At 38.8% G+C, this 27906-nt stretch overlaps 1 protein-coding gene and 1 non-coding gene across 2 annotated transcripts in view; both read right to left on the bottom strand.

The window, feature by feature from the left end:
• Positions 1 to 27906, bottom strand: part of NUBPL (NUBP iron-sulfur cluster assembly factor, mitochondrial) — a 267584-nt gene that overhangs the window by 207666 nt on the left and 32012 nt on the right. Inside the window, exon 4 of the mRNA XM_066277680.1 lies at positions 1240 to 1330. Within this exon, the coding sequence (XP_066133777.1) occupies positions 1240 to 1330 (91 nt within the window). The remainder of the gene's footprint in view (positions 1 to 1239; positions 1331 to 27906) is intronic.
• Positions 1560 to 1666, bottom strand: LOC136336992 (U6 spliceosomal RNA). Its single transcript, XR_010731720.1, has one exon. It is a non-coding gene; the product is annotated as a U6 spliceosomal RNA (small nuclear RNA).

The following is a 27906-nucleotide window of genomic DNA, read 5'->3' as shown; positions in this document are numbered from 1 at the left end:
TGTACCAGTTCTCATGTTACTTTAATTAAGAAATAGAATGAGTCTATTGTTTAAAGTATGCAAATTCATTACTCCTTCTTTGTGAAAGTCTGACATCTTAGCTCTTGTCACATATTTGCAAACTAAGTATGAATTCTACTAAAAGGACAAAAAACCATAAAAAACTAAAATAATTTAGCTTTTAAGTTTCTATTTTCATGAAACAAGAAAACAACTAAGTGGGTGCTTATAATACAGAACTGTTAGGATCAATTTTATCACCACTAGATCTTCACGTTTCCTTCAAAATGTTAAGAAGAATCCTTGTTGTCTTATGAATAATTATTCAGAATTTAACATTGTAATTGACTCCAACAACTAAAATACAAACAAAAGCCCTTAAATAGCAATGTCTATAACTTAACTTTTAATGACAAAAAAACATATACTTCTATTATGTGTATAGATTATCCAATAAATACTCTTCAGTAAAGACATTTTGTTCAAGATCGGTGGTTCTCAACCTGTGGATCGCGACCCCGGCGGGGGTCGAACGACCAAAACACAGGGGTCGCCTAAAGCCATCGGAAATACATATTTTTAAATAAAATTTTTCATTTTTTGATCATAGCACTTTCTTATTCTTAAAGCTTTATATTAAATAGCTTTATGAATGAGAAAATATAATAATAATAGCAAGTATTAAAGATTTACTCAAAAAAATTACTCTGTCCTACTGATAGCACTGAAGGCTGGGGAAAGAAACTAATGTTTTGGGTTTTTTTTTAACACTTTAACACAATATGTTAGAGTGATTAGAGAAATGATTAGAGAAAATAATTTTCATATCTTCTGACACATTTAATATACTTTCTATTCAAATACTCCCATAGATTCATATATTTAATATAAAGAGACAATAGTGATGAGCTAACTTTTGATCACTATTCTGTGCCAGGCACTGTATTAAATGCATTACACTTACAGCAATTTTGTAATTGGGCAATTACAGCAATTGCCAGCTCTATTTTACACATGGGTGGGGGTGAGACGCAAAGAGGTTAAGCAACTCACTCAAACTCACACAGTCGGTGACAGAGCTTGAATTCAAACCCAGGCAGTCGCTCCACATCTGATTCCAAAATTACTACATTACACTGAGTACACAGTATAATGCCTGGCTTCTATTTAGTACCCAGCAGGTACTATATGCTAAATAAAAGCATGCCTTTCATACTATTTATCTCTTTTTTTACTTACTCTGTGATAATTCTGGATTTCCTTTCAGATTCATCATCTTTGGAATTGATGGGCCGTACACATCCACATCTAACAAACCAATTGCCTTTGACTGTAAGAAAATAGAATTAAGTCTGACTATAAAAAAAAAATTGAAAAACATTCCAAATTCAAAACCTAAACCTTCAAAGCTACAGTAAGGTAAAAAAGCAAAACTGCTTAGGGTAAATACTTTTCATCAGATTACTGGAGAACTGACCAGAGAAATCCACTGCATACACATCGTAGTTCAGATTTCTCATAGTCTCAAACAGACTAAAACTTTTTTCTTTTTTCTTTTTTCTTTAATGGAACGCTTCACAAATTTGCATGTCATCCTTGCTCAGGGGCCATGCTAATCTTCTCTGTGCAGTTCTACTTTCAGTGTATATGCTGCCAAAGCGAGCACCAGACTAAGACTTTTTGATCTAAGAACAAATTACATGCACACAATGTTAAAATAATGATCTAAACAGATAACAATATCCCAGGAAGATGTAGTGCTGACTTTTGGAAAGGCATCTAACTTACCAAAGAATACAAAAATTTTTAATAACTCAGAGAAACAATATCATAATTAAAGCAAGCAAGAAATTCTGAATCAGATCTGGCATGGAAATGCTAAGGATAGTGGCAGACATCATACAGACAACCTCCTAGTGCAAGTCACAGTTAAGCAACCAGGTCGTCTGGAGACTCATAAACTAAGCTGGTTTTTGGTGAGCCACACAGCTGCCCAAGGCAGAATGTCCTGAGTGCTCTCTTCACTAGCTGCCAGTTCACTAGCTGTTCAGCTTAGCCAAAGAAAGGAAAAACAAAATTCACTATTTCCAAATGTCATTTTTGCCTTCTCCCCCCTCCTCTTTCTCTTTGATAAATTAAATCAATCTGTTATTGGTTTTCCTCATATACAAGCAAACAGCATGCTAATACTAAGCATATGCCTTTGAGTTCTGTTTCACCAAGATTTATACTCTCCTCCCTCCCTCCATGTAGCCTGGAAAGACAAAACTCTTAATCTCTCAAAAAAATTTTTAACTAAACAATCCTCATCTTCCATGTTATCTACCTATTTCCAGAAACAAAATTACTTCTTAAACCTTGCTGTTTGGTTCCTATAAATGCAAAAAAATAAGATACAGTCAATATTTATGTCCCTAACTTTATACTGACTGAAATGCAGTTCTAAGAAAACCATTCAACGTCCCTCCCTGTGTGACTCACAGAGACTAAAAGACTAGGGATTAATATCTACCTCTACCAAAATCTCAGCTTATTGTAAAATAAATGAGAAAACAAAAAGGGCACTTACCTTTAATAGATTGGTGGTATATAAAATTTAAGTTTCATTAATTTAACTATTAGCTTTAAAAAGGTAAGAACATTTGCCTGACCAGGTGGTGGCGCAGTGGATAGAGTGTCAACCTGAGAACTGGGGACCCAGGTTTGAAATCCTGAGGTCACCAGTTTAAGCACTGGCTCACCAGCTTGAGCGCAGGGTTGCCGGCTTAAGCATGGGATCATCGACATGACTTCATGGTTGCTGGCTTGAGCCCAAACATCACTAGCTTGAAGCCCAAGGTCACTGGCTTGAAGCCCAAGGTCACTGGCTTGAGCAAGAGGTCACTCACTCTGCAGTAGCCCCCCCCCCCCGTCAAGGTACATGAGAAAGCAGTCAGTGAACAACTAAGGTGCCACAATAAAGAATTGATGCTTCTCATCTCTTTCTCCTTTCCTATCTTTCTGTCCCTGTCTCTCTCTCTCACACACACACACACATACACACAAAAATAAAAATAAAAAAATGTAGAAACATTCAATGAGAAATTCTGACCCATTTTAACTCCTTTGAAACCACAAACAAAATAATTTAATTGAACTAAAACAGAAGAGTCTGGCCCTGGCCAGTTAGCTCAATAGGTTAAGAGCGTCATCCCAAAACAATAAGGTTACGGGTTTAATTCCCAGTCACAGCACACACGGGAAGCAACAAAAGAATGTACAACTGAGTGGAACGACAAATGGGTGTTTCCCTTCCTCCTTCCCTCTCTCTCCCTTCCTCTGTCTCTCTGAGAAAAAAAAAAAATCCATAAAAATTAAGCCCTGGCCAGATTGCTCGGTTGGTTCATCCCGGAGCACAAACATTCCCAGTATGATTCCCTGGTCAGGGCACATACAGGAGCAGTTCGATGTTCCTGTGTGTGTGTGTGTGTGTGTGTGTGTGTGTGTGTCTCAAAAAACAAAACAAAAAAAAAAAACATAAGAGTCTATTACTGTCAACCTAGAATTTCACCTTTTATATATCTTTTCTCCTGATATCTACAAAAACTAATAACTATCACAAAATAATAATAAATGACAAAACAAAAAATATTCTAAGATTCTTTTTCCTTGCTCTCTTATATTACTGTTGGTTTTATAATAACTAGAAAAGATTAGGTCACAGGTTTCAAATTGATCTTCTAAAAATACTGTGTGCCTTCTAAAACTACCTGTCAAGTAAAATAACAGCTTTTTCAAGAAACAAGAAAACAGCTAAGACATACTTGCCATAGAAAACTAGTAGGCTCATTTTTGTCATCACTAGATCTTCAAGTTTCCTTCAAAATCTAAGCAAGACTCTATCTTTTCTTCTAAAAGAAAACCATGCCTGTCTAAAAGAGAACCCTTTGGCATCATGGTTCAGGGTAAAACTGAATGAAGATCTATCCTAAAATTTGCTATAGTAGAAGTAAATTTCACATACACCTGTAGCAGGGGTTGGGAACCTATGGCTCGCGAGCCAGATGTGGCTCTTTTGATGGCTGCATCTGGCTCGCAGACAAATCTTTAATAAAAAATAATAATAACATTAAAAATATAAAACATTCTCATGTATTACAATCCATTCATTTCCTACCACTCATGTTCATGGTTGCGGGTGGCTGGAGCCAATCACAGCCGTCCTCCGGGACAACACCAAATTTTTATTGGATAATGCATAATGTACATGGGTGGTTGTGAGGTCAGGAAGTAAACTTCCTTCCTTTTAATCAAGTAGTCAGCTAGTTAATTGCAGAAACCCTTTTGATGAAGAAGATGGCTAAAAGAAAAAAAGATGAGGAGTATCGTACTTTTCAGCAGGAATGGACAGAGGGATTCGCCTTTGTGGAGAGAGCAGGTTCTGCAGTGTGTCTAATATGCAATGATAAAATTGCATTGATGAAACTGTCAAATATAAAGCGGCACTTCGACACATGCCATACTACATTTGCATCAAAATATCCAGCGGGGGACAGCAGAAAAAAAGCATGTCAAGAGCTACTGTGCAGAGTGCAAGCTAGTCAGCAGCAACTCCATATTTGGACCCTGCAAGGTGACTGGAATTTGGCTAGCTTTGCTGGTGCTTTAGCAATTGTGAGAAACAGAAAGCCATTCACAGATGGGGAGTATGCCAAAACATTCATGCTTGATGTTGCCAATGAACTTTTTGACGATTTTCTGGATAAAGACAAGATAATCAAACGAATAAAAGATATGCCTCTGTCGGAAAGAACTGTTCACAATCGTACCATCATGATGGCAAATGAAATTGAGGCAACACAAGTGAAGGACATAAATGCAGCACCACTCTTTTCTGTCGCTTTGGATGAGTCAACAGACATAAGCCATTTATCCCAGTTCAGCATGATTGCAAGGTATGCTGTCGGTGACACACTACATGAAGAAAATCTTGCTGTTTTGCCTATGAAAGAGACAACAAGGGGGGAGGATTTATTCAAGTCTTTCACTGAGTTCGCTAAAGAAAAAAATCTACCAATGGATAAACATTTGGGTGTGTACTGATGGTGCTCCATGCATGGTGGGAAAAAACAGGATTTGTAGCGCTTCTTCGTGAACATGAAAAGAGAACCATCCTAAGTTTTCACTGCATCTTACATCAGGAGGCACTTTGTGCTCAGATGTGTGGTGAGCAGCTTGGTGAGGTGATGTCACTGGTCATTCAGGTGGTCAACTTTATTGTTGCCCGAGCTTTAAATGATTGCCAGTTTAAAATACTGCTGGATGAAGTTCGGAATAATTACCCTGGTCTGCTTCTGCACAGCAATGTGCGTTGGTTGTCAAGAGGGAAGGTGCTCAGCCGTTTCACGGCTTCTCTGAGCAAAATCCAGACTTTTCTTGAAATGAAACGTCGAGTATCCTGAGTTAGCTAACCCTGAGTGGTTCCTGAAGTTCTATCTCGTGAACATGACTGAACATCTGAACCAGCTCAATGTGAAAATGCAAAGTGTTGGAAATACAGTCTTATCCCTTCAACAAGCAGCGTTTGCATTTGAAAACAAGCTGGAACTCTTCATCACCAACATTGAAACAGGTCATTTACTACACTTTGAAAAACTGGGAGAGTTTAAAGATGCATGCACAGCAAGTGACCCTGCTCAATATCTTGATCTCCAGCAGCTAGCGGGCTTCACATCTAATCTGCAGTCATTCAAAGCTCACTTTGGAAAATTTCGTGAGCGCACTTGTCTTTTTAAGTTCATAACCTATCCACATGGGTATGCAGTGGGCAGTGCCTACCTGAGTTACATCCCCGGTGTCTCCATCAGAGATTTTGAGCTACAAGCTGCTGAACTGAAGGCCTCAGACACGTGGGTGAATAAGTTCAAGTCACTGAATGAAGATTTAGAAAGACTTGCATGACAGCAAGCAGAGTTGGTGAGCAAACACAAGTGGGGAGAAAAGAAAAAACTTCAACCCATGAACCAGCTGATTGTCAAAACATGGAATGCGCCTCCCGTCACATACCACACACTGCAGCGTGTGAATATTGCTGTACTGACAATGTTTGGCTCTATGTATGCATGTGAGCAGTTTTTCTCACATCTACAGAATGTTAAGACCAACCTATGATCACGTTTAACAGATAGAAGTCTCAACGCCTGCATGAAGCTTAACCTCACCATGTATCAACCAGACTACAAAGCCATCAGCAAAACCATGCAGCACCAGAAGTCACATTAATAGTAAGAAGTACTTTATTCATCATTGTTAGCAACTCTGGGCTCAAGCCAGCGACCTTGGCTTCAAGTCAGCAACCTTGTGATCATGTCAATGATCCTGTGCTCAGTCAGCAACCCGGGGCTCTGCTCAAGATAGCACAACCTTAGGGTTTTGAACCAGGGACCTCAGTGTTCCAGATCAACACTGTATCCACTGTGCTACCATCAGTCAGGCCCCAGACTATTTTTATCACTTTCTAACATACTATGTAAATTATTTAATTGTGATGTTTACTATCTATTCATTGTAAACTCTAAAAAGGTTGGGATATCCCAAACACCAAAACAGTGCTAACAGTGAGCATTAAATACATATTTCCTGAATAAATAAATGGATAAATAAATGAGCAAACCTCCATTTGTTCCTCTGTAGAGTATCAAGATTGGTTACCATATGATCCTTAACGTCCCTCTTAAACTTTACTACTGTATGATTTTATGAAATTCTACTTCTATACTAACATTTTCAATTATAAGAATCAAAATTAGATAATGTACATAAGATAAAAAATATTCTAGTGTTAAAGAGTCATAAATTTCCCTGTAGTCTATTCCTAACCACCACTATTTCCCTAGAAAAATGGAACTTTATGAAGAAAATCTAGTACAAGAAATGGCTATAGAAGGCTGCATTTAAAAAATATATGAGTACACTACCTAAATCTTTGGAAACTAATCCACAATATAATATGAAAAAGCTCATTAAAAAGAGGGCAATATTTAAACCTTAAACCTGCTAACTAGCAAGATTAGGCTCAATAAGGTTTCAAACATAAAAAGGCTACATGGCAGTTTTGTTCTGCGTTAGTTTTTTCCCTTTCCAGAGCAGGATGAGCAGGACAAGAAGCAATTCCTTTAATTCTCACATTTTCATCTACTAATTAAAAGCGAAAGTTAACATCTAACATGAAGAAAATAAAAACCTTAAACACTTGCCCTGTATTACTAAAGAAGTATTAATGACCTTGGTAAGCAAAGTTTTCAAAATCGGAGAAGAGAAACTAGAAAGCCTTCTATCACCACGATACTGCATCAAATGCAGAAAAGGATCCTTATAGACAATTAACCCTTAAAAATAAAGCCATCTTATTTGTGACATTAACCAGCTACTTTTTTTGGCCAAACCTAGAAGCATAACAAAACAAGAACATTTCCCAAGCCAGATAATACGGCTGTAAAAGCACTGAAAACCAACACCAATTCTTTCAGAATGTCCTCAACTAAACTGCAGTGCAGGGAAGAGCGTTTATAATTCTGATAGCTACTCTTCCCAATAAAAGCAGTGCAGCAATCAGAGAAATCGGATGTGAAAAGAGTACTTGAACCACACTTCAGATTCAAAATCAAAGGAGCCAAGCAACTTGTTTTGAAACCCAGGCCTTCATATGCCCTCTGTTCTTGTCCTCTCGGTGACCCTCCCAACACTGCCTTGCTGAGGATTAAGGGCCCTTTTCATTCCTCTAGAGATGTGATGGGGGAAATAATTTACTGAGAAAAAGAAATTGAGAGAGAGAAAATGAATTGGTGAAAGCCAAGTTAGGGATGGAGTGAGGGGGGAGAATAATTTAAAAATATAGATTATTCTGTAAGAAAGATCTGGATAACTTATTGACAGAATCAGATTATAAAATTCAAAGGATATGCAATAGTTTTGCCACCAATATGTTATAAATAAAATAAAACTAAGGAAGAATATACTAAATGTAAACTTAGGGTAACTGTTCTCTTTCTAACTCATAATCAAATTCAGCAGCTTCTATGAACAAAGTGAGAGAATGAATTACTGGCAGCAAGCTGCACTTTACCAAAAGAAATTTAAAAGGTAGGCCGAAGGGTACTGAGGAGGAAACATTCAGCGAATAGCCTCTTTAGAGCTATTCAAAACAAAACTGCTACTGCTTCTAATTGAAAATCTTAAAGCATGTTGCACATTATGCTTTCTACCTAAAACCATACAGAAAGTAAAGAGGAGGGGTTATTTACCTATCAAAATATTATCTTAAAAAATAGTATTTTCATTTTATCATGCCGGCTAAGGGTGGTGCGTGTCTGTGTGCATATGGAGGAGGAGGAAGAGCAAGTAAGGAGGTCTTAATAGAAGGTTGGCTTTACAATCTGTTGGAACACACTTCCACCCCTCTGTTACACAATTAATTTAAAAAGAAAATACTGTTTTATCTTTCACTTTACTATTTAACATTAAACTTCTTATTCAGTACACAGAATTATTCTTATAAAAGATGCACAGAGGTAGACACACATATCTCAAGTCAATTGATAGTACTAACAAACATTAGTGGTTATCTATTAATAAATATAACTATATTTTCTTTAAAGTGTATGAAACTTAAGTATTTAGATAATATACTTAATCACAGATGGCATCCAGACAATGACTAAAATTTTTTTAAAAGTGTACTATATTTAAATATATACATAACTATACAACAAATTAAAAATAAAGTTCAACAACTATTTAAAAATCCCACAAGGTACCCATTGATCATCATGTACAAAATGATATTATAAAAATAAACCTAGTGGCCCTGGCCGGTTGGCTGAGCGGTGGAGTGTCGGCCTGGCGTGCGGGGGACCCGGGTTCGATTCCCGGCCGGGGCACGTAGGAGAGGCGCCCATTTGCTTCTCCACCCCCATCCCCTCCTTCCTCTCTGTCTCTCTCTTCCCCTCCCGCAGCCGGGGCTCCATTGGAGCGGGGATGGCCCGGGCGCTGGGGATGGCTCCTTGGCCTCTGCCCCAGGCGCTGGAGTGGTTCTGGTCGCGGCGGAGCGATGCGCCGGAGGGGCAGAGCGTCGCCCCGTGGTGGGCAGAGCATTGCCCCTGGTGGGGCAGAGCATCGCCCCGTGGTGGGCGGAGCGTTGCCCCTGGTGGGCGTGCCGGGTGGATCCCGGTCGGGAGCGTGCAGGAGTCTGTCTGACTGTCTCTCCCCGTTTCCAGCTTCAGAAAAATTTAAAAACAAACAAACAAACAAAAAAAAAACCTAGCGGCCCTGGGGGGTTGGCTCAGCAGTAGAGCGTCGGCCTGGCGTGCGGGGGACCCGGGTTCGATTCCCAGCCAGGGCACATAGGAGAAGCGCCCATTTGCTTCTCCACCCCGCCCTCCTTCCTCTCTCTCTCTTCCCCTCCCGCAGCCAAGGCTCCATTGGAGCAAAGATGGCCCGGGCACTGCGGATGGCTCCTTGGCCTCTGCCCCAGGTGCTAGAGTGGCTCTGGTCGTGGCAGAGCGACGCCCCGGAGGGGCAGAGCATCGCCCCCTGGTGGGCAGAGCGTCACCCCTGGTGGGCGTGCCGGGTGGATCCCGGTCGGGCGCATGCGGGAGTCTGTCTGTCTCTCCCCATTTCCAGCTTCAGAAAATGAAAAAAAAAAAAAAAGTAGAAAAAAATAAAATAAAATAAAATAAAATAAACCTAGCCTGACCAGGCGGTAGCGCAGTGGATAGAGCGTCAAACTGGGATGCAGAGGACCCAGGTTCAAGACCCCGAGGTCGTCAGCTTGAGCGCAGGCTCATCTGGTTTGAGCAAAGCTCACCAGCTTGGACCCAAGGTTGCTGGCTCAAGCAAGGGGTTACTCAGTCTGCTGAAGGTCCACGGTCAAGGCACACATGAGAAAGCAATCAATGAACAACCTAAGGTATCACAACGCGCAACGAAAAAACTAATGATTGATGCTTCTCATCTCTCCGTTTCTGTCTGTCTGTCCCTGTCTATCCCTCTCTCTGACTCTCTGTCTCTGTAAAAAAATAAATAAATAAAAATTTAAAATAAATAAATAAACCTAGAGGAAGACAAGATGGCAATGGAGTAGGCGGACATACCAACTCCCATCTCCCAGAACCAAAGTGGATTACAAACTAATTTTAAGAACTATCATCTGGAAAAACCAACTTTGGACTAAACTAAGAGGACTCTTCAGCCAAGGGTCACTGAAGAACCCACACCAAGACTGGTAGGAAAAGCAGAAACTCAGAGAGCGCTGCCCAGCTCCCTGGAACAAATGGCAGCCGGGAGAGACTTGTGTGGTGGGAAGTGAGTTTAGTAGAGAGGGGAGGGTCCTGAATCCAGGAAACAAAGCCCCAGCCTGCAGCCCCAGAGCCTAGAAGAGGTGTATGGACAATATTTAGCTGGAAACAAGACAGGATACTGTTTTTGAGAAAGAGACTGATTTCTCAGACCCAGGATTCTACTTAAAGGGACCGTGAAGAACACCTCTCTCACAACCACTCAACCGGGGTTCCAGGGGTCAGGGAGAGAGGAGAGGACCGGAGTAACAGGAAGAGAGTGTAATCTAGGAGGCACAGGGAGAAACATTTTGGGAGACAGCCACCCTAACCCCTGGGACAAGTCACTCCCCAAATCTGAAGCAAATATTTGCCCTGGAAACAGCAATACCAGCAAAGGGAAGCAGGACACCAGCCAAACAAGCTCTTCCACGGCACTCAGAGCAGAGTCGCTTAGAAGGAGGGAGCTTTTGGGGCTACAGTAGTGAGTCTTAGGGTCTGAGCTGCAGCGCCCGCACCCACACAGCTGAGGGCTCACCCGAGGGTGGGCGGTGGCAGGACATGGAGGTGTGGTTCTATTGGCAAGGGTGGAAGCCGGGTGGCCACCACTGGACCCAGGTGTGATCTCAGTCTTGCCTGGCTGGGGAGGAGGGGGCATGCAAAAGTAGTCAAGCCCAGCTGTGGGCCGCCTGTAATCCAGCCTGCAGGGGAAGGGCGGGAACCCCGGAAAGGGTGGAGACCAGCCCTTGAGCAAGGGCGAAGGAGCACAGCCTTGCCCCACCCGCAGAACCAAGGCTTGTGACCTGGCTTGGGAGCCAGGTGCTCCCAGAGGGGTGGAGCCAAAAACCCAGAACAGGCAGAGTCCCACTACTGAGCATGGGAATGCAGTCCTGCCTGGCCTGTGGAGCCAAGGCTTGCAGCCGTCCCACGAGTGGGCTCTTCCTGTAAGGGCGGAGTGAAAGCCCGAAAACAGGTGGAGACCCGCAGCTGAGCAAAGGTGCTTGCCACTGCCCTCAGGGCTGAGCATAATGCCACCCACGGGGGTGGGGCAAAGGCCAAGGCCACCAAGGCTTGTACACCCGAGCACATGATCACAGCCACTCCCGTGAAGGAGAGGTGGAAACCACAGCAACAGCCCCAGTGGGCAGACACCGGCAACGCCCATACCCAAATGCCCTAGGCAGCAACAGCAGAGGGGGTGGTGGGCCTGCAGACAGACCATACCCAGGGAACAGAGGCCACACCCTGTGGACTCTAGTGGTCAAGACCTTCTTTTACACAGAGAAGATGAGAAAGCAGAGAAATGCAACACAAATGAATCAAGAGAAATCCCCAAAAGGACCTGAATGAATCAGAGATAACCAAATTACCAGATGCAAAGTTTAAAATAATGATTGTTAGGATGCTCAAAGATATTAGAACAACAATAGATGGTCATTACAAACACCTAAATAGGTAGCAAATATAAAAAAGGACATTGAATTAATAAAAAAGAATCAGTCAGAAATGACAAATACAATATCAGTAAGAAAGAATACAATGGAAGGAATTAAAAGCATGATGGATGAAGCTGAGAATCAAATCAGCGAGTTAGAGGACACAATAAATAAAGGCATGGAAGCAGAGCAGAAAAAAGAAAAGAGACTCAAAAAGTCTGAGGAAACTCTAAGAGAGTTCTGTGACAACAGGAAGAGAAGTAACATCCACATGATAGGGGTTCCTGAAGAAGAAGAGAAAGAACAAGGGATAGAGACTTTGTTCAAGCATATCATAGCTGAAAATTTCCCTCAATTAAGGCAGGAAAACATCTCACATGTTCAAGAAGCACAGAGAACTCCATTAAAGAGAAACACAAAGAAATCCATACCAAGAAACATCATGATTAAAATACCAAAGCTAAGTGATAAAGAGAAACGATTAAAAGCTGCTAGAGAAAAAAAGACTATCACCTACAAAGGAGACCCCATAAGGATGATATCCGACTTCTCAACAGAAACACTTGAGGCCAGAAGGGAATGGCAAGAGATATTCAAAGTAATGCAGAACAAGAGCCTACAACCAAGACTACTTTATCCAACAGGGCTATCATTTAAAATTGAAGGAGAAATAAAAAGCTTTCCAGACAAAAAAAACTCAAGAAATTCACTACAACCAATCCAAAGCTGCAAGAAATGCTAAGGAGCCTGTTGTAAACAGATCAAAGGAGAAAAAGAATATAGCAAAATAGGAATACAGCTTTAAAAAATAAAATGGCAGTAAACAACTACATATCAATAATAACCTTAAATGTAAATGGTTAAATGATCCGATCAAAACACATAGGATAGCTGCGTGGATAAGAAAACAGGACCCATACAGGACTTGGAGGATCGGGTGTCGGATGAGGAGAAGATGATTCTGGATCGTCTGTAGCTCCAAGAAGGTTGCTGAGGGCCAGTCAAAAGTGGTGACTCCCACTGGTCTTCGCCAGTTTCCGGCCTGTAAGTTCTAGGGCCGGTACATCCAGCGGCCAGATACAGAGCATCAGCTCACAACCTAACAACCATAGTTAGAGTGGTATCTTAAGGAAAGGCTCCTCACACCTGACCCAACTAAGGCAAAGAAAACGTTGTCACAGACAAGTAGCCCACAGCAGATTACAAACAGCTGAAGCCATCCCAGGAAGATTTAGAAATTACACAACTGAAAGCTGGAGTCAGACAACACTAACCCTATACCCAACTACACAAACAACATATTTGAAGGAGCAGTCTATATTGAGACACAATGGGAAGACAGGGAAGTGCAATTCAAATGAATCAACTAGAGCAGGGGTCTCAAACTCGTGGCCGTGAGGCCCGCCCACCAATTTTGTGCGGCCTGCAGACTAATCAAACTTCATGGATTAATCTGCGGGCCGCACAAAATTGGTGGGCGGGCCACATATGGCCCGCGGGCCACGAGTTTGAGACCCCTGAACTAGAGGAATTCCCAGAAAAAGAATTGAATGAAATGTAAATAACTAAAATGCCGATGCAGAGTTTAGAATAATGATTGTGAGGATGCTCAAGGATCTTAGAGGAACCATAGATAGAAAACACGAGTACCTAAACAATGAGATATCTGGCATCAAAAAGGACATTGAAATCATAAAAAAGGATCAGACAGAAATGATAAACACAATATCAGATATGAAGACTACACTACAAGGAATGAAAAGCAGGCGGGATGAAAAAGAGGATCGAATCAGCAATTTAGAGGACAAGATAAGCAAAAGCACGGAAGCAGAACAGCAAAAGAAAAAGAGGATCAAAATGTCTGAGAAAACTCGAAGAGAGTTCTGTTACAATAGGAAGAGAAACAACATCCGCATCATAGGGGTTCCTGAAGGAGAAGAGAAAGAACAAGGGGTAGAGAACCTGATTGAAGAAATCATAGCTGAAAATGTCCCGGAATTGATGCAGGAAAAAGTCACACAAGTTCAAGAAGCACAGAGAATCCCATTAAAAAGGAACCCAAATAAACCTAAACGAAGACACATCATAATTAAAAAACCAAAGCTAAGAAATAAAGAAAGAATACTAAAAGCTGCAATAGAAAAGCAGTCAATCACCTACAAAGGAGACCCCAAAAGGATGACATCCGACTTCTCAACAAAAACACTTGAGGCAAGAAGGGAATGGCAAGAGATATTCAAATTAATGCAGAACAGTTTCCTACAACCAAGACTTCTTTATCCATCAAAGCTATCTTTTAAAATAGGAGAAATAAAAAGCTTCCTGTACAAAAATTTAAAAAAAAACCTCAAGGAATTTATTACAACCAAACCAATGATGTAAGAAGTGTTAACGGTCCTGTTGTAAACAGAACAAGGGTAAAGAGGAATGTAGATTTAAGATTTTAGAAATGCATCCAAATTGAAAAAGAAGTAAAACTATCATTATTTGCTGATGATATGATATTGTACATAGAAAACTCTAAAGTCTCAGTAAAATAACTAGTGGACCTAATAAATGAATTCAGCAAGGTGGCAGGATATAAAATTAATATTCAAAAACCAGTGGCATTTTTATACACCAACAATGAACTGTCCAAAAGAGAAATTAAGAAAACAATCCCCTTCACTACTGCAACAACAACAAAGAAAGTACTTAGCTGTAAATTTATCCAAGGAGATTAAAGATTTGTACTCAGAAAATTATACAACATTGATAAGAGAAATCAAGGAACATAATCAAATCAAAAATGGGCAAAAGAAATGTATAGACACTTCAAAGAGGCCATTCAGATGGCCAATAGGCAAAAGAAAAAATGTTCAACATCACTAATCATTAGAGAAATGCAAATTAAAACCACAATGAAATATCACCTCACACCAGTCAGAATGACGCATTAACAAAACAAAACATAATAAGTGCTGGTGAGGATGTGGAGTAAAGGGAATCCTCCTGCACTGCTGGTGAGAATGCAGACTGGTGCAACAACTGTGGAAAATGGTATGGAGATTCCTCAAAAAATTAAAAATGGAACTGCCTTTTGACCCAGCCATCCCACTTTTAGGAATATATCCCAAGGACACCAAATCACTGGTTCAAAAGAAGAAATGCATCCCCATGTTTATGGCAGCATTGTTTACAATAATGAAGATCTGGATACAGCCCAAGTGTCCGTCAGTGGACGAGTGGATTAAAAAGTTTTACTACATATACACATGGAGTACTATGGGGCCATGAAAAAGAAGAAAATACCTTTTGCAACAACAGGGATGGACCTGGAAACTATTATGTTAAGTGACATAAGCCAGACAAGAAATACAAATATTATATGACTTCACTCATATGAGGAATCCAATGAACAATGTGAACTGAGGAACAGAATAGAGGCAGAGGAGGGATCAAAGGGACCAGTGGGCAAGCGGACAGAGGGAAAGGGGATGAGAGGATGAGATCAGAGAAGGGAAAGAGCTTGGTGAAATTATATATACATAACAGCATTATAGAGAGCAGAAGAGCAAATCCTGGAGGAAAGCGGGGAGGGTTTTGGGGTAGGGGGCAAGAAGGATGTTGAGGGGAATTCGGGGGTGCGGGAGAATGTATTCAGTGGGACACTTGAATCTATGTAAATGCAATAAATTTAAATCAATAAAAAAATAAGAAATCAAAAAAAAAAAAAAAGAAAGAAAACAGGACCCATACATATGCTGTCTAAAACAGACACACCTTAAAACAAAAGATGCACATAGACTGAAGATAAAAGGATGGAAAAAAATATTTCACACAAATGGAAATGAAAAAAAAGCTAGAGTAGTAATACTTATATTGGACAAAATGGACTTTAAAACAAAGACTATAGTAAGAGATAAAGATGGTCACTACATAATGATAAAGGGAACAATCCAACAGGAAGATATAACCATTATAAATATCTACACACCTAATATAGGAGCACCTAAATATATAAAGCAGACTTTGATGGATATAAAGGGCGAGATCAACAGCAATACTATAATAGTAGGAGATTTCAATGCCGCACTAACATCACTAGATAGATCCTCAAGAAAAAAAATTAACAAAGAAACAGCAGACTTAAAGGACACACTAGATCAACTCGATTTAATAGATATCTTTAGAACCTTTCACCCTAAAGCAGCAGAATATACATTCTTTTCAAGTGCTTATGGTACATTCTCTAGAATAGACCACATGTTAGGGCACAAAAGTGGTCTCAACAAATGTAAGAAGATTGAAATCATATGGAGCACTTTCCCTGATCACAGTGGCATTAAACTAGAAATCAACCAAAACTGAAAAATACTCAAACACTTGGAAACTAAATAGCACGTTATTAAATAACAAATGAGTAAACAATGAGACCAAAGAAAAAATTAAAAAATTTCTAGAAACGAACAGTAATAAGCATACATCAACTCAAAATTTATGGGACACAGCAAAAGCAGTCTTGAGAGGGAAGTTCATAGCCTTACAGACATACCTCAAGAAGCTAGAAAAAGCTCAAATAAACAACTTGACCCTACATCTAAAAGAACTAGAAAAAGAACAGCAAGTAAATCCCAGAGCTAGTAGAAGGAAGGAATAATAAAGATCAGAGCAGAAATAAATGACAGAGGCTAAAGAAACAATACAGAGGATCAATGAAACCAGGAGCTGGTTCTTTCAAAAGGTAAACAAGATAAATGAACCTTTAACCAGACTCACCAAGAAAAAAAGAGAGTGGACTCAAATAAATAAAATTAGAAACGAGAGTGGAGAAATAACAACTGACACAACAGAAATACAAAATATTGTAAGAAAATACTATGAAGAACTGTACGCCAAAAAACTAGACAACCTAGATGAAATTGACAAATTCCTTGAAACATATAATCTTCCAAATATTAATCTGGAAGAATCAGAAAACCTAAACAGACCAATTAAACAAGTGAGACAGAAACAGTTATCAAAAAGCTCCCAAAAAAGAAAAGTTCTGGGCCTGATGGCTTCACAAGTGAATTCTCCCAGATATTCAAAGAAGAACTAATTCCTATCCTTTTCAAGCTATTTCAAAAAATTCAAGAGGAAGGAAGACTTCCAAGCTCCTATGGGGTAAGTATAATTCTGATTCCAAAACCAGGCAAAGACAACACAAAGAAAGAAAATTATAGGCCAATATCCCTGATGAATTTAGAGGCTAAAATCCTCAACAAAATATTAGCAAACCGGATCTAGCAATATATGAAAAAAATCATACACCAGGATCAAGTGGGATTTATTCTTGGGAGGCAAGGCTGGTAAAATTTTGCAAATCAATCAATATGATTCATCACATAAACAAAAGGAAGGAGAAAAACCACATGATAATTTCAATAGATGCAGAAAAAGCATTTGATAAATCCAGCACCCATTCATAATCAAAACTCTCAGCAAAGTGGGAATACAGGGAACATACCTCAACATGATAAAGGCCATCTATGACAAACCCACAGCCAACATCATACTCAATGGGCAAAAATTAAAAGCAGTCCCCTTTAAGATCAGGAACAAGACAGGGGTGCCCGCTTTCACCACTCTTATTTAACATAGTTCTGGAAGTCCTAGCCACAGCAATCAGACAAGAAAAAGAAATAAAAGGCATCCAAATTGGAAAAGAAGAAGTAAAACTATCATTATTTGCAGATGATATGATATTGTATATAGAAAACCCTAAAGTCTCACTCAAAAAACTACTAGACCTGATAAATGAATTCAGCAAGGTGGCAGGATATAAAATTAATACTCAGAAGTCAGAGGCATTTTTATACACTAACAATGGACTGTCAGAAAGAGAAATTAAGGAATCAATTCCCTTTACCATTGCAACCAAAAAAATAAAGTACCTAGGAATATATTTAACCAAAGAGGTTAAAGACTTGTACTCGGAAAATTATAAAACATTGATAAAAGAAATCAGGGAAGATACAAACAAGTGGAAGCATATACTGTGCTCATGGTTAGGAAGAATAAACATCATTAAAATGTCTATATTACCAAAAAGCAATTTATAAATTCAATGCAATACCGATTAAAATACCAATGTCTTACTTCAAAGATATAGAACACATATTCCAAAAATTTATATGGAACCAAAAAAGAACACGCATAGCCTCAGCAATCTTGAAAAGGAAGAATAAAGTGGGAGGTATCACACTTCCGGATATCAAGTTATACTATAAGGCCATTGTACTCAAAACAGCCTGGCACTGGCATAAGAACAGGCATATAGATCAATGGAACAGAACTGAGAACCCAGAAATAAACCCACACCTTTATGGACAATTGATATTTGACAAAGGAGGTAAGAGCATACATTGGAGTAAAGACAGCCTCTTCAACAAATGGTGTTGGGAAAACTGGACAGCTACCTGCAAAAAAATGAAACTAGACCACCAACTTACACCATTCACAAAAATCAACTCAAAATGGATAGAAGACTTAAATGTAAGCTGTGAAACCATAAGTATCTTAGAAGAAAACATAGGCAGTAAGCTCTCTGACATCTCTCGCAGCAATATATTTGCTGATTTGTCTCCACAGCCTAGTGAAATTAAAGACAGGATAAATAAATATGACTATATCAAACTAAAAAGCTTCTGCACAGCTAAAGACAATAAGAACAGAATAAAAAGACAAACTACACAATGGGAGAATATATTTGACAATGCGTCTGATAAGGGGTTAATAACCAAAATTTATAAAGAACTTGTAAAACTTAATACTAGGAAGACAAACAATCCAATCCAAAAATAGGCAAAAGAAATGAATAGACACTTCTCCAAAGAGGACATACAGATGGCCAGTAGGCGTATGAAGAAATGCTCAACATCACTAATCATTAGAGAAATGCAAATTAAAATCACAATGAGATATCACCTCACACCAGTCAGAATGGCGCTCATCATCAAAACAACACAGAATAAGTGCTGGCGAGGATGTGGAGAAAAGGGAGCCCTCCTGCACTGCTGGTGGGAATGCAGATTGGTACAGCCACTGTGGAAAACAGTATGGAGATTCCTCAAGAAATTAAAAATCGAACTGCCTTTTGACCCAGCTATACCACTGTTAGGAATATACCCCAAGAACACCATAGCACTGTTTGAAAAGAAGTAATGCACCCCCATGTTTATGGCAGCATTGTTCACAATAGCAAAATTCTGGAAACAGCCCAAGTGTCCATCAGAGGACGAGTGGATTAAAAAGCTTTGGTACATATATACTATGGAATACTACTCAGCCATAAGAAATGATGACATCGGATCATTTACAACAACATGGATGAACCTTGATAACATTATACTGAGCAAAATAAGTAAATCAGAAAAAACTAAGAACTATATGATTCCATACATAGGTGGGACATAAAAATGAAACTCAAGAGACATGGATAAGAGTGTGGGGGTTACGGGGTGGAGGGGAGGAGAGGGAGGGTGTTGGGGGAGGGAAGGGGCACAATGAAAACCAGTTAGAAGGTGATGGAAGACAACTGGACTTTGGGTTATGGGAATGCAGCATAAGCAAATGTCAAAATAACCTAGAGCTATTTCCTCTGAATATATGTACCCTGATTTATCAATGTCACCATATTAAAATTAATCTAAAAAAAGAAAAACCTAAACCCAGGTAAATTATATTTATGTAATTAATTTCAATTAAATAGCTACTGAAATATACATTGTACTTTTAAACAACTCAGTCACTGCTTGATGTAGTATTTTAAACTTAGGATAATAACAGATTTTTTAAAAAATAATAACACCATAAAATTCAAAGACAATTTATTAATTTTATTGCCAAGTAACAAATTTTTTTGATAAATGAAAATCAATGTAACTTAATACCATATGAATCACATAAGTGATACCATTTTGGGGATTTTTAAAAAAAAATAGCACATTAGCCCTGGCCAGATGGCTCAGTTGGTTAGAGCATCATCCCAAAGCACAGAGGCTGTAGGTTCAATCCCCAGTCAGGGCACATACAGGAACAGATTGATGTTCCTGTCTCTCTCTCTCTCTCTCTCTCCCCTCCCCCCTCTCTCTTTCTCTCTCCCCATTCCTATCTCATTAAAATCAATAAAGTAAAAAAATAAAATAAAAAAATACAAATAGCACATTAAAGGCATAGTAGAAAGAAACAAAGAAGCAAACTAGTGTGGTAGGCAGTTAGGCATGAGCAGAGCAAGGACGATGGGCCAGAAAGTCAATAGACAAGGACGATAAGCCAGCTCTAGGCCCAGAAAAGAAGCAAAACCAGACAAGGACCCCTGACCTCAAGCTACACTGACAATGACCCCTGCCCTGGGGCAGACCATTCAGTGGAGATGACAACCCTGAAAGAACAAACCTGGAGAGCTGATGAATATTCTATTGGGATCCTCCCCTGGGGCCTGCCCTAAAATCTCCACCCTTATCTCTTAAAGTGGAGGACCAGGCTCTCCCTCCCAGGAGCACACCACACCTTACCTACACTCAGCACTCCCCATCATGCCCAGGAGTACCTTTACCCTTCTCTCTCCTAAGCTCCAAGGGCCTCTTCTTTTGCCTCTGTAACTTGTTTCCTAAAGCTTATTTCTTCTACCTCTGTGACTTTCTAAGTAAACTTCTCTGATAGTTTGAGTTTTGACCTTGAATTCTTTCCCAGCCAGAACTCAAGTACCGAGGTTGCGGAACCAACGTCTGGTCTGACTCCACCGGTCTAATACCTGGTGCCATTTTTGTTCTCATCACTGCCAACATTAGGATTTGCATCATTAAATAAATGGGTGGTTGTGGATAAATTACAAACGTCACCAAACCTCAGTTTTCTTACCTATAAAATTAAAATTAGGAAGATAACTATCTTACAGAATTTTTGTGAGGTTATTGAGAAGTGTGAATTTTTGAAACTTAAAGACTAGTTAACAGTTATATAGTACTATGTGCCAGGCACTTCCTAAACACTATACATATGTTAGTGTTGGGCAGATAAAATATATTATGCTCACTTTGTTAAAGATGGCACTGCCCAAGTGGAAGCCCATTGCTCAGGTGATATTAACGTGTGTTGGGGGTGGGCTGTGGGCAGGCAGGATCCTTGTAGCCTGGGGCTTGGTTTTAGGATCAAGCTTTTCCTATCCTTTTTGATGTGGGGCTTGGTTTTAGGATCAAGCTTTTCCTATCCTTTTTGATGTGCGGTGGTACAATCCCATTATGCCTCAGATAAGTGACTTTGAATTAGAGACTTCCCTATTTTATATATTGGATTAAAGGTTTTGATTTCTGACTATAAAATGGGGGCAGACCAGGAGCTTGCTCTCTCGGTTCCTGAGATTAGCATTAGAGGAGAGAGCAGAGTAAGGCCACGTGGAGCAGAGGAAAGGCAGCCCAAGATGGCGGAGTGCTGAGGAGAAGCCAGTTAGTGCAGAGTTTGTGCAGAGAGACGGAGATGGGGAACAGAGGTGAATAAGGCTAGTGAGCTAGAAACCTTTGATTCTAGGAAACTCAGATAAGTCAGTAGCTTTGTGAGCACTGAATGAGTGGGTTTTGGAGCCCAGTGTGTGTTTTTACTTGCCCACCGGGTGCAAGCTAGGATTAAAGATAATGGCCCACCAGTTCGTGGCTCTGTTGTTTCATTACCATCTGTCCGAATCCAATGCAAACCTGCATGGGCCGGGCGGCTGTGATGGTGACCATGGATACTGGCCTTACAGTTAGCTTATATACTCCTTATAACAAGCTTATGAGTTAGATGTATAATAATAGTCAATAATAGTCCTGAAGTCAGGAAGCTGTAGGTGCAGGAACTGAGATAGGAACACTGGCAGCATGCCTTCAGAGTCCATAGGCAACTACTAAAACATGCTGCCTCTCTTCAATGAGACAAATTAAGTCAAATTCCTAGCACAAAGTAAATACTCAATGTTAGTGTTCTTCTTCCTTCTACCAAGATCCCTTTAAGCACTAAAACAGGAAAAATAAGCATTTATTCCTAGCAAGTAGTTATTTATCACACAGGACAACCATTCAAAATAACATTATAATTATTAATCCAGGCAACTATGTAACATAAGCTTTGAGAATAACAAAATAATCCTTAACATGCACTTACTACTTTTATCTGATACTGTCTGAATTTTTTTTGTTTTATTCAAGCGACTTGCTTTAGTTAGGTCATAGACAAGTAGATGAGACAACTAAGCTTGGAATCCACATCTTGGAAAGTCCATTGTTATACCAACATGCTTCTTTTTTTCTTTAATAATTTTTCATTTTTCAATTACAGTTGATATACAACATTATACTAGTTTCTGGGCTTTTTGTTTTATAAAAGCAAGAATCATGTCTAGTTTGAGGTTTTATTTAACATCACTGTGAAAACATCCTCTACTAAATATTAAGTAACATATTTCACAAAAATTGGATTTAGAGTTTCTGGCATATTAGCCAATTTTTTTTTTTTGTCTGATTTTATAGTTTTATTTTTTTAATGGGGTGACATCAATAAATCAGGATACATATATTCAAAGATAACAAGTCCAGGTTATCTTGTCGTTCAATTATGTTGCATACCCACCACCCAAAGTCAGATTGTCCTCTGTCACCTTCTATCTTGTTTTCTTTGTGCCCCTCCCCACCCCCTATCCCTCTCCCATTCCCCCCTCCCCCCCGTAACCACCACACTCTTGTCAATGTCTCTTAGTTTCAGTATTATGTCCCACCTATGTATGGAATAATACAGTTCCTGGTTTTTTCTGATTTACTTATTTCGCTTCGTATCATGTTATCAAGATCCCACCATTTTGCTGTAAATGTTCCGATGTCATCATTTCTTATGGCTGAGTAGTATTCCATAGTGTATATGTGCCACATCTTCTTTATCCAGTCATCTATTGATGGGCTTTTTGGTTGTTTCCATGTCCTGGCCACTGTGAACAATGCTGCAATAAACATGGGGCTGCATGTGTCTTTACGTATCAATGTTTCTGAGTTTTGGGGATATATACCCAGTAGAGGGATTGCTGGGTCATAAGGTAGTTCTATTTGCAGTTTTTTGAGGAACCACCATACTTTCTTCCATAATGGTTGTACTACTTTACATTCCCACCAACAGTGTATGAGGGTTCCTTTTTCTCCACAGCCTCTCCAACATTTGCTATTACCTGACTTGCTAATAACAGCTAATCGAACAGGTGTGAGGTGGTATCTCATTGCCGTTTTGATTTGCATTTCTCTAATAGCTAAAGAAGATGAGCATCTTTTCATATATCTGTTGGCCATTTGTATTTCTTCCTGGGAGAAGTGTCTATTCATATCCTCTTCCCATTTTTTTATTGGATTGTTTGTTTGTTTGTTGTTGAGTTTTATGAGTTCTTTGTATATTTTGGATATTAGGCCCTTATCTGAGCTGTTGTTTGAAAATATCATTTCCCATTTAGTTGGCTTTCTGTTTATTTTGTTATCAATTTCTCTTGCTGAGCAAAAACTTCTTAGTCTGATGTAGTCCCATTCATTAATTTTTGCCTTCACTTCTCTTGCCATTGGAGTCAAATTCATAAAATGCTCTTTAAAACCCAGGTCCATGAGTTGAGTACCTATGTCTTCTTCTATGTACTTAATTGTTTCAGGTCTTATGTTTAGATCTTTGATCCATTTTGAGTTAATTTTTGTACAGGGAGAGAGACTGTAGTCCAGTTTCATTCTTTTGCATGTGGCTTTCCAGTTTTCCCAGCACCATTTATTGAAGAGGCTTTCTTTTCTCCATTGTGTGTTGTTGGCCCCTTTATCAAAAATTATTTGACTATATATATGTGGTTTTATTTCTGGACTTTCTATTCTGTTCCATTGGTCTGAGTGTCTATTTTTCTGCCAATACCATGCTGTTTTGATTGTCGTGGCCCTATAATAGAGTTTGAAGTCAGGTATTGTTATGCCCCCAGCTTCATTCTTTTTCTTTAGGATTGCTTTGGCTATTCGGGGTTTTTTATAGTTCCATATAAATCTGATGATTTTTTGCTCTATTTCTTTAAAAAACGTCATTGGAAGTTTGATGGGAATTGCATTAAATTTGTATATTGCTTTGGGTAATATAGCCATCTTGATTATATTTATTCTTCCTACCCAAGAACAAGGTATATTCTTCCATCTCATTATATCTTTTTCGATTTCCCTTAACAATGGTTTATAGTTTTCATTATATAAGTCCTTTACATTCTTTGTTATGTTTATTCCTAAGTATTTTATTTTTTTTGTTGCAATCGTGAAGGGGATTATTCTTTTGAGTTCCTTCTCAGTTGTTTCATTGTTGGCATATAGAAAGGCTATTGACTTCTGTATGTTAATTTTGTATCCTGCGACCTTACTGTATTGGCTTATTGTTTCTAGTAGTCTTTTTGTGGATTCTTTGGGGTTTTCGATGTATAGGATCATATCATCTGCAAAAAGTGATACCTTTACTTCTTCTTTTCCGATATGGATGCCTTTTATTTCTTTGTCTTGTCTGATTGCTGTGGCGAGAACCTCTAGTACCACATTAAATAAGAGTGGAGAGAGTGGACAACCCTGTCTTGTTCCTGATTTAAGGGGGAAAGCCTTCAGTTTAGTGCCATTTAATATGATGTTAGCTGATGGTTTATCATATATGGCCTTTATCATGTTGAGATATTTTCCTTCTATACCCATTTTGTTGAGAGTCTTAAACATAAAATTGTGTTGTATTTTATCGAAAGCCTTTTCTGCGTCTATTGATAAGATCATGTGGTTTTTGTTCTTTGTTTTGTTGATATGGTGTATTACATTAACCGTTTTACGTATGTTGAACCATCCTTGAGATTCTGGGATGAATCCCACTTGATCATGATGTATTATTTTTTTAATATGTTGTTGTATTCGATTTGCTAGTATTTTGTTTAGTATTTTAGCATCTGTATTCATTAGAGATATTGGTCTGTAGTTTTCTTTTTTTGTGCCATCCTTGCCTGGTTTTGGGATGAGGGTTATGTTGGCCTCATAAAATGTGTTTGGAAGTATTGCTTCTTCTTCAATTTTTTGGAAGACTTTGAGTAGAATAGGAACCAAGTCTTCTTTGAATGTTTGATAAAATTCGCTGGTATAGCCATCAGGGCCTGGACTTTTATTTTTGGGGAGGTTTTTAATGGTTTTTTCTATTTCTTCTCTACTGATAGGTCTGTTTAGGCTTTCTGCTTCTTCTTGACTCAGTCTAGGAAGGTTGTATTTTTCTAGGAATTTATCCATTTCTTCTAGGTTGTTGAATTTAGTGGCATAAAGTTTTTCATAGTATTCTACAATAATTCTTTGTATATCTACAGTGTCCGTGGTGATTTCTCCTCTTTCATTTTGGATTTTGTTTATATGAGTTCTTTCTCTTTTTTCCTTGGTAAGTCTTGCCAAGGGTTTGTCAATTTTGTTGATCTTTTCAAAGAACCAGCTCCTTGTTCTATTAATTTTTTCTATAGTTTTTCTGTTCTCTAATTCATTTATTTCTGCTCTGATTTTTATTATTTCCTTTCGTCGGCTGGTTTTGGGTTGTCTTTGTTCTTCTTTTTCTAGTTCCTTAAGGTGGGAAGTTAAGTGGTTCACTTGGGCTCTCTCTTGTTTGTTCATATATGCCTGAAGCGATATGAACTTCCCTCTTATCACTGCTTTTGCTGCATCCCATAGATTCTGATATGTCGTATTGTCATTTTCATTAGTCTGTATATATCTTTTGATCTCTGCACTTATTTCTTCTTTGACCCATTCATTTTTTAAAAGTATGTTGTTTAGTTTCCACATTTTTGTGGGATTTTTTTCCTCTTTTTTGCAGTTGAATTCTAGTTTCAAGGCTTTATGATCAGAAAATATGCTTGGTACAACTTCAATTTTTCTGAATTTGCTGATGTTGTTTTTGTGGCCCAACATATGGTCAATTCTTGAGAATGATCCATGTACACTGGAGAAAAATGTATACTCAGTCACTTTGGGATGAAATGTCCTGTAGATGTCTATCATATCCAGGTGCTCTAGTGTTTTGTTTAAGGCCACTATGTCTTTGTTGATTCTCTGTTTGGATGACCGATCTAGAGCCGTCAGCGGTGTATTGAGGTCTCCAAGTATGATTGTATTTTTGTCAGTTTTTGTTTTAAGATCAATAAGTAGCTGTCTTATATATTTTGGTGCTCCTTGGTTTGGTGCATATATATTAAGAATTGTTATGTCTTCTTGATTCAGTGTCCCCTTAGCCATTATGAAATGGCCATTTTTGTCACTGAGTACTTTTCCTGTCTTGTAGTCAGCATTATCCGATATGAGTATTGCTACACCTGCTTTTTTTTGGATGTTATTTGCTTGGAGTATTGTTTTCCAGCCTTTCACTTTGAATTTGTTTTTATCCTTGTTACTTAGATGAGTTTCCTGTAGGCAGCATACAGTTGGATTTTCTTTTTTAATCCATTCTGCTACTCTGTGCCTTTTTATTGGTGAGTTTAATCCGTTTACATTTAGTGTAATTATTGATACTTGTGAGTTCCCTATTGCCATTTTATATCTTGCTTTCTGTTAGTTTTGTGTCTTGTTTGATCCTTCTCTTTCGTTTTTCTATCTTTTGTTTTTATTTGGTTGTATTCCATACATCTTTCCTCTGTTGCTATCTTTTTTATCTCATGTGCTTCTGTGGTGGTTTTTTCAATGGTGGTTACCTTTGAGTAATGAAAAGGGTCCCTACCCTGTTCATTGTAGCGAACTATTTTGTGAGTACTTTTGCACTCCATCGTCCTTTGCTACTGTTAATCTCCATCTTTCCCCCCTCTTTCTTTTTGTTGTTGTCACAGTTTAAATTTGGTTTTATTGTGTTGTTCTTGGAGCTTTTACTTGTGGCTCTGTTTTTTTTTGTTCTTTGTATCTGATTGGAGAACCCCCTTTAGTAATTCCTGGAGTGGGGGTTTTCTGATGATAAATTCCCTCATCTTTTCTGTATCTGTGAATGTTTTTATTTCTCCTTCGTATTTGAAGGATAGCTTTGATGGGTATAGTATTCATGGCTGAAAGTTCCTCTCTTTCAGGACTTTAAATATTGGGGTCCACTCTCTTCTAGCTTGTAGAGTTTCTGCTGAGAAATCTGATGATAATCTAATGGGCCTTCCTTTATATGTTGTATTCTTCTTTTCCCTGGCTGCCTTGAGAATTTTTTCTTTGCTGTTGGTTTGTGTCAATTTCATTATGATATGCCTTGGAGTAGGTTTGTTGGGGTTAAGAAAACTTGGAGTTCTGTTTGCTTCTTGAACTTGAGGCTTTAGTTCTTTCCACAGGCTTGGGAAGTTCTCATCTATTATTTGTTTGAGTATGTTCTCCATTCCATTTTCTCTCTCTTCTCCCTCTGATATACCTATTATTCTTATGTTATTCTTTTTGATGGAGTCAGATAATTCTTGTAGGGCTATCTCATTTTTTTTAATTTTTGAGTCTCTTTCTTCTTCTCTCTGTTGTGCCTCAAGTTGCTTGTCTTCTATTTCACTAATCCTCTCTTCTATCTGACCTGTTCTATTAGCTAAGCTTGTTACTTCGTTTTTCAGCTCGTGAATTGAGTTTTTCATCTCTGTTTGATTTGTTTTTATAGTTTCAATTTCCTTGGACATATATTCTTTGTGTTCATTGAGTTGTTTTCTGAGCTCCCTATATTGCCTTTCTGTGTTTTCTTGTATATCTCGGAGGATTTTTAGGATTTCTATCTTGAATTCTCTGTCATTTAGCTCCAAGGTTTCCAATATATTAAATTTTTTCTCCATAGATTTTTCCTCATCTAGCTGTGTTACCTCTCTTTCTTTTGTATCCATGATATTCGATTTTCTCTTCCTTAATGGCATCTTTGGGTGTATTGCGAAGCATCTGGAAGCTCCAAGTATAGGTTTTTCTGTTTCTGGTTGAAGATCTTGTTGAGTTTTGGGGGAGATTTATCGGTATCGCTTCCTACCCCGCCATTACTCTGACGTCATCTCCCCATATTAGCCAATTTTTAAGTTACATATTTATACAGAGTACACAGAACAGACACCTCCAAAATTGTAGTTAATAAACAAAGGCTTATATGCTCAAGCCTAGAAGATATTTGGC

This window comes from Saccopteryx bilineata, chromosome 4 (genome assembly GCF_036850765.1).
Source record: "Saccopteryx bilineata isolate mSacBil1 chromosome 4, mSacBil1_pri_phased_curated, whole genome shotgun sequence".
Taxonomy (NCBI): domain Eukaryota; kingdom Metazoa; phylum Chordata; class Mammalia; order Chiroptera; family Emballonuridae; genus Saccopteryx; species Saccopteryx bilineata.
This window is presented reverse-complemented; position numbering and strand designations above follow the sequence as displayed.